At 42.1% G+C, this 7331-nt stretch overlaps 1 protein-coding gene across 2 annotated transcripts in view; it reads right to left on the bottom strand.

The window, feature by feature from the left end:
• SEMA4D (semaphorin 4D) overlaps positions 1–7331 on the bottom strand; it is a 111195-nt gene that overhangs the window by 11011 nt on the left and 92853 nt on the right. The window contains exons 17-19 of one of the 2 annotated variants that reach the window (XM_014258810.2): positions 5205–5414; positions 2982–3079; positions 150–2517 (exon numbers count right to left, since the gene is read on the bottom strand). In XM_014258810.2, the coding sequence (XP_014114285.1) occupies positions 2488–2517; positions 2982–3079; positions 5205–5414 (338 nt within the window). In that variant the 3' untranslated portion in view covers positions 150–2487. Of the gene's footprint in view, positions 1–149; positions 2518–2981; positions 3080–5204; positions 5415–7331 lie in introns of those variants that run through there. The other variant, XM_088054683.1, reaches the window with a different exon arrangement.

Genomic DNA, 7331 nt, shown 5'->3' with positions numbered 1-7331 from the left:
GAATATAGATTGTATAAAATCTGATACAATATATTGATTCTATAAAGAATTCTTGTGGCTTAAGTAAGCTTGTCTTGTGGGAATTTAGTGATACTTGAAATGTCACTTTTGGGAAAGACCATTGATAAGGGGAGCCAGCCTTATGCTGAAATGCACTAGTTATGATGATGATCTTTTTTGGATTAGGTCCTTCTAATATTATTAAATGGAAATTGGGGGTGAAAGGTCCCAGTAACAAAACATGCTTCTGGCCAGCATAGATCCTTGATGCAAAGGTAAGCTGTGATTTATTCATTTGCACCTGTGCCATTTGGATACAAAATTAAATTAATTTGGATATAAAATTCTGGAACTGCTAAACCCAGTCATTGCACAGAATGAGGACCGGTTGGTAAGGAAGTTTGGTTTTGACCATGTTTTCTATTTTGTCTTACTGTAGAAAAGCATAAAACTTCAGAAACATTATTCACAATCTTAGGAACTTATTTCCAGTTCTTAGAGAGTATTAAAAAAAAAAAAAATTACTGTAAGGTGTCCCAGCCATGGTTACCAAGGCTGGTACAGACAGATTTTTCTTTTTCTCCTTCCCCCACCCCCCCCCACAGAAAACTGAACTAAAGCAAAAATTTGGCAACTTTTTATTACTCACAGTAATTTCCTGCAGAAACATAGCAAAGCTTAGCTATGCTAACCCTGACCCCTGGACCCCTGTCTTTATAATCCCACTCATCTCCACAGAACTAAACCTAAGTGTGCTCCAAATTAGTTAACAAATGGAGGACAGACAATTCAAGGAAAGTCTATTTACAGTTGTCTTGAGAACAAAAAGATGAGAACAAATGTGAAAAAAATACCTCTGGTGGTGTCAGAAGTCTGCATCAGCATTAATAAAATGCCTGTATGAAAAACTGAGAAAATGGTTAAGAATAGTAGGGAAAAAGTTAATTTTGACCCTGCGTGTGTGACAAGGTGGTCTGATACTGAAAAAAAAAGGATCATTCAAGTCTTAGCATGGAGAGACTGCTTTCTTTAATGTGGGAAACACTAATTTACATCTTAGCAGTTGGGAGAGAACTTAGGGATGAGAATGAAGCTTTCTGATACTGCTCAAAGCAGATCTCTGCCTGGGCTGATTGATTATTTTATGGAGCATCTTACTTGCTTCCAAATTGTTGAAATCCATTGAGCAGATAATAGAGAAAATTTAATTTATACCTCAGACTTATGTTTCTTAGATGCAGAAAGACAAAACTCTGAGCAGTAATGCAGTAGAACACTTTTACTGTGGATAGTGTAGGTCCTCACATTTTCAGTCTGCCCTTGATCATCATAAGGAATGGTCTTTGAATTCATTCCACATAGAATTTTTAAGCTGCATTTTCTCAAATATAGAAGATTTTGCAAAAATTAAAGAGTCTTCTTGCATACTTTAAGCATTAGTTAGAACTCCTTTATTTGGTATAGAAACTTTATTACTGTCATGGTTTAAGCCCAGCCAGCAACCAAGTGCCACCCAGCCTCTCACAGTGGGAGCAGACTGGTAGGCTAAAAGCCAGAAAACCCGTGGGTTGAGATGACAGTTGAATAGGTAAAGCAAAAGCAATGCACAGAAGCAAAGCAAAACCGTTAATTCAGTGCTTCCCATGGGCAGGCAGGTGTTCAGCCATCTCCAGGAGTGCAGGGCCCCATCACACGCAATGGTTTCTTGGGAAAACAAATTACATCACTCCATACATATACCCCGCCTTTATATCCTGTGCATGATGCCATGTGGTCTGGATTATCCCTTGGGTCAGGTGGGGTCACCTGTCCTGGCTGTGTCTCCTCCCAACCTCCCATGCACCCCCTAATTTCTTGCCATTGTGGCAGTGCAAAAAGCAGAAAAGGCCTTGGCTCTGTGTGAGCCCTGCTCAGCAATAACGAAAACATCTCTCCATTATCAACCCTGTGTTCAGCACAAATTCATACCAGCCACTGTGAAGAAAATTAACTCAAACCCAGCACAATTACCAAAGGAAGTATGTTTCAACAAATGAGCTTGCTGACACTAGAAAGGAATGCTCTTCAAAACACTGGCAACATAAGGGTAAACATAGTAAAAGAAAGTGTACAAGTTGAAATGCCTTTAAATAAATGTGATGCCAAGATCCTCAAGTCCAAAATTATCTGGTTGGCTTAATAAACTCAAAACAGAAAACATCATGTTCTTTGAACAGCACAAGTCTTGCTGAGACTACTTTTTTCCTTTATTAAGCTGAGATAGCTGACATCAGAAAACCAGAAATAGTTGCAGCATGGGATGGGTGGCCTCTCTTGTACCATGTAACTCAGCTTAGTTATTCTTTGGTGCAGTAAGAATATCCCCTTCTACTTCATGCTTGAGGTTCTCCTGAATATCAGTTTTAATATCAGCACTAATGCTTGCAAAGACATCTCCAAATGCTGTAATATTAACAGTTACTCCTAACTTGCATACATATCTCCTTCTTAGAGGCCGTTTCTCTTGTTGCAGGTCTCCTGAAGAAAAATTTCAGAATGATGTGTTAATACCACCCATAGTGCATAATATCTAAGGTTTTCAAAAGTGATCTTTGTTCCAACTGTTGGAGAAAGTATTAATAGATGGGTATGGACTTCTTTTTTCTTTTTTTTTTTACAAAAGTCAGCTTTTATGGACAGTACCATTTATGAAGTCCAGTAGTCTCTGCAGTCCAGCTAGTCTACAGATGTGATGATCCTGATCTACTCTATTCACTATACACAGACTTACTGTTTTGAGCAGGAAGAGAACTACTGACTGCTGAGCACTTTGTTAGTAGACTGAAGGAACAAGCTGACATAACTGAAATGAATGTCATACACAGAACAGACTTTACTGCTGAGGGGGTCAACAATGATGACACGGACAGGAACACCAGTCATTTTGTTATATAAATACATGCAGTTGCAGAAGTGCAAGAGGCAGTTTTTAAAAGTCTTACCCATGTTTTCCTCCAGTTTTGCATCATTTTGTCATGTTCACTGATGGCACTTCTCCAGCTATCAAATTCTTTGGTCCATGCATCCTGACCAGCATTATCTGAGAATGGAATGGGATGATTACATAAGCATGTAATGGCAGAAGTCAGTACATGTTCAGATTCAGGACTGTCCTGCAGGAAGGGGACTAGAAAGAACCCACGTCTTGTCCTTAATTTTGCTGTACATCCTTTCATGTTATTTGTCAGTAAGTTCTGGTGAAATGGTTATATCTCTTACACTGTGCAGCAAACTTAATAGCCTCCAGAGGAAACAGGTTTAGTACCATTATCTGTGATTTGAGATCTAGAAGGCAGGACCTACAAATGAATAGTTCACATCCATCTAACAAGCACAGGAATGCTCCAGGTAAATAACAAGCCTGGGGAGAAGGAGTTGACATGTTGGAGAGGACCAGTTAACATGAGGTACCAGTGACACGATGGACATGACCAGCTGGTACTCCTTGTTTTTCAATAATCATAGGATCACAGAATCAGTCAGGAAAGGACCTCTGAGATCATTAAATCTAACCTATGATCAACCTACCTTGTCAACTGGAGCACCCAGCTCCACAACCAGGCAGTCTTGAAACACCTTCAGGGAGAGTGACTCCACCACTTCCCTGGGCAGCCCATTCTAATGTTTAATTATCCTTTCTGTGAAGAAATTCCACCTAATCAGTCCAGCCCAAACCTCCTCTACCACAGCTTAAGCCTGTGTCCTCTTGTCCTGGGAAAGAGGCCGACCCCCACCTGGCTATGCCGTCCTGTCAAGTGGTTGCAAAGTGTGATAAGGTCTCCCCTCATCCTCCTTTTCTCCAGGCTAAACACCGCCTGCTCAATCAGCCTCTCCTCACAGGACTTGTGCTCCAGACCCTTCATCAGCCTTGTTGCCTTTCTCTGGACATGCTCCAGCATCTCAACCTCACACACCATCAATTTCCTGAAGTGAGGGGGCCCAGAACTGGACACAAAACTCAAGCCTCACCAGTGCTGAATACCAGGTACCATCACTGCCCTGCTCCTGCTGGCCACACTGTTGCTGATACAGGCCAGGATGCCATTGGCCTTCCTGACCACCTGGGCACAGCTGGCTCATGTTCAGCCACTGTCACCAGTACCCCCACATCCCTTTCTTCCTGTCCACTGTCCAGCCACTCTTACCGCAGCCGGTAGCGTAGTAAGGGGTTGTTGTGGACAAAGTGCGGCCACAACACTTGGACTTGGTCCAAGACCCAGCACTTGGTCTTGTTGAACCTCATACTGCTGGATATGGTCCATCAATCCAGCCTGTCCATGGCCTTTGCAGAGCCCTCCCAGCCTCCAGCAGATTAACACTCCCTCACAACTTGGCATCACCTGCAAATTTGCCGATGGTGGACTCAATCCTCTTGTTCAGATCATCAATGAAGATATTAATTAAAGAGTACAGACCCCAGCACAGACCCCTGAGGGACACCACTGGTGCCCAGCCCCCAGTTGGATGCAGCACCGTTCACCACCACTCTCTGGGCCCGGCCATCCAGCCAGTTCCTAACCCAGCACCGAGTGCTCCTGCCCAAGCCGAGGGCTGCCAGCTGTTCCAGGAGTGTGCTGTGGGAGACAGTGTCAAAGCCTTGCTGAAGTCCAAACAGACAACATCCACAGCTTTTCCTGCATCCACCAGCTGGGTCACCTGGTCATAAAGGGAGATCAGGCTGGCCAAACATGACCTACCCCTCCTAAACCCATGCTGGCTGGGTCTGATCCTTCAGCCATCTGTAGATGGCACGTAATTTAATTCAAGAGTTCCTTGTACTTCCTTACATTGATAATTTAAGAAGGGCTATGTTACTGCAGCTTGGTGTATTTGTCAGCTTATTTTGCAGAATATAAGACTGATGGTGACATATTTTCCATTTATCTTTTGCTAGCAACAGTCATCTTTTTAGAGCACAGTGAGAGCCCCTCTGTCTGTTTTACATTTACATTGGTTTGGTTGAGATGCTCTTAATTCTGCTTCTGAGATGGACTTCAAAGTAACTGGAGTGATGGCATAACTCCTGTGGCTTTTCTCTGTCATTGAAAAAAGCGGCATTGAGCGTTCCTTGACAGACTCAGGTTACCATCTTTAGATATGCACATTGGATATTGTAGAGCTTTACTCATATCTGGGTCAGCAGCATTCACTTGAAATAAGCCTACCTTTATCTTCCACTGTGATGAGCACTTCAGATGTTGTGTTCCCAACTTTTGAGATGAATGAACATCTGTATTCTGTGTTTTCTGACAGTGAATCTTTCACCCAGCTGAGAACATGCACTCTGCCATCAAGCAGCGTGTGAGATTGCTCTGTGATGCATGCCTTCATCTTTTGTCCGTTCTTCCTCCAGACAAAGTAGGAGTTATCTGGACCTGTAAAAATGTCAGGTTATTCTGTAAGAAAATGAGTCTGGAAAGAAAAGAAACCCCACCACGTCAAGATAAGGCTTAAAAACATAAATGGTTGATTGAAATGTTTCTTAGGTTTCTTTAGCTGAAATTCTGGGCACAAAAAGCCTGGGATAAAGAGGAGCTAGCACTGGAAGTTTGGGTTTAAGCCAAAGTTGTGGTTTTGTATTGAGGAATTCTGTGTTGAGGATTCTTACAACAGGGGGCTTGGCACACACAGTAAGAGCCAGTGATGAACACCAGCACCATCTGCCTGTGTGAATTCCTGTAGCCCTAGGACACATTGCCTACTGCTGCCCAACAGAGGTCCTGGTACAAAGCTGAAACCACCTCAGACGTGCCTTGCAGAAGCTGAAAAAAAGGCCAGGAGGGGAAAAGGTCAAGAACTCAGTGCGCCGACGATGCTGGAACTAGTAATGAAAGAGGCAGAACTGGAAAAAGCACAGAACCAGTAGTCACAGCAGGCACTTAAGCAAGACAGAACTTGAAAGAAGCTTGGATCAACAACAGAGAGCAACCTAATTTTTTTAGCCTTGTTACTATTATTTGTCTTAACCTGCAAGGGCAACATTTGAATAAATCAGAGATTGACAGTAGCCTGGAGGACAGAACAGCTGTTCCCAGAAAACTAGCTAGCAAGGTTGGCTGAAGTGCACTTGGCAGCATCAGAGCCTTTCCATTTAAAATACAAACATCTGGGCCAAGCTAAGAACTTTGTAATTCTGATGTTTAAAACATGACTATTTCTCCCTCTGGGCCTAGGATCCAGACTCGCCTTAGCAAGAGAAGATGTGAAGAGAAATTGGAGGTAAAAAGAAAATGAACGGTTGTTGCAAATATGTCTTGACAGAACCTGCTACAGCTTTTACTGTGAGCACTTCATATTGCAAGTTGATGTGGCGTTTTTTCCCTAGAAAAATACAATTCTATCATTAAGTTTTAGATAGTCATGTAGAAAAAGAAAAACAACTAGTTTTTACAGTTGTGTACATATTACAAATTCGTACATTGGCATTTTTACATTGTGTATCATATTAAATTCTTAACTCCTAAGTTTTATTTCCAAATCTCCCACAAATATGGGCACATAAATTAGCAGGAAGGGTAAGGGTGAATGACAGAGGACATGATCTAGTTAAAGCATTGTAGAGTTTCTCTGAGGGAAGTGGCACAGTCTGAAGGCCTGACAGCAGCTCTAACAAAGCAGAAAGAGCAAGCATCCACTGGATTGAAAACAGCTGGTCTAGCACTTTTTTATTTTTTTAAAGGTGTTTTATGGATGATTGTAATCATTCGAGTTAACAGCAGATAGGTTACATGTCACTAAGGTCATGGGAAATCTGGAACCAGGGGCAAATTACTTCAGTAACATAAAGCTGAAGTTGGAATTTGGACAAATGGGAGGAATAGTAAGTGCAAGCACAGCAAAAAAATCAAAATCCTTAAGTGCCATTTTAGAGCCATGCAAGGAAGTGGCATGTTTAGTGCAGGACACTGCCCTAAACTTCAGATGTACTCAGAGAACCTGCTCTATCTTTCAGTGTTGAAGATCCCAATTGTGCTGGAAATCTGCCAAAATTTCAGCTTACATCTACATTTCACCTAGAGATTAAAATGCAGCAATTTCCTTATATATGAAATTTTGAAAGCTGTGTTGGTTCAGATTGGTCCCTTACGAAGTGCAACTAGGCAATTTTACCCTTCCATTGTTTTTGTGCAGTCAGAAGCACTGGAAATCCCCAGAGATACACACTCATCCCCACTTACACTGTTTGACAGCAAAATCTAGGTGCAAGCAGTACTCAGGGTTTTTCTGATCCTGCTGCAGTGCAGCTTGTTTCCAGTTTTCAGGTAATTACCTTCTCTGATTTGATTTGATTT

This window comes from Pseudopodoces humilis, chromosome 4 (assembly GCF_049639895.1).
Source record: "Pseudopodoces humilis isolate 2021_Gansu_Grassland_sample_001 chromosome 4, ASM4963989v1, whole genome shotgun sequence".
Taxonomy (NCBI): domain Eukaryota; kingdom Metazoa; phylum Chordata; class Aves; order Passeriformes; family Paridae; genus Pseudopodoces; species Pseudopodoces humilis.
The sequence above is the reverse complement of the archived record's forward strand: the minus strand, read 5'-3'. Positions and strand labels throughout refer to the sequence as shown.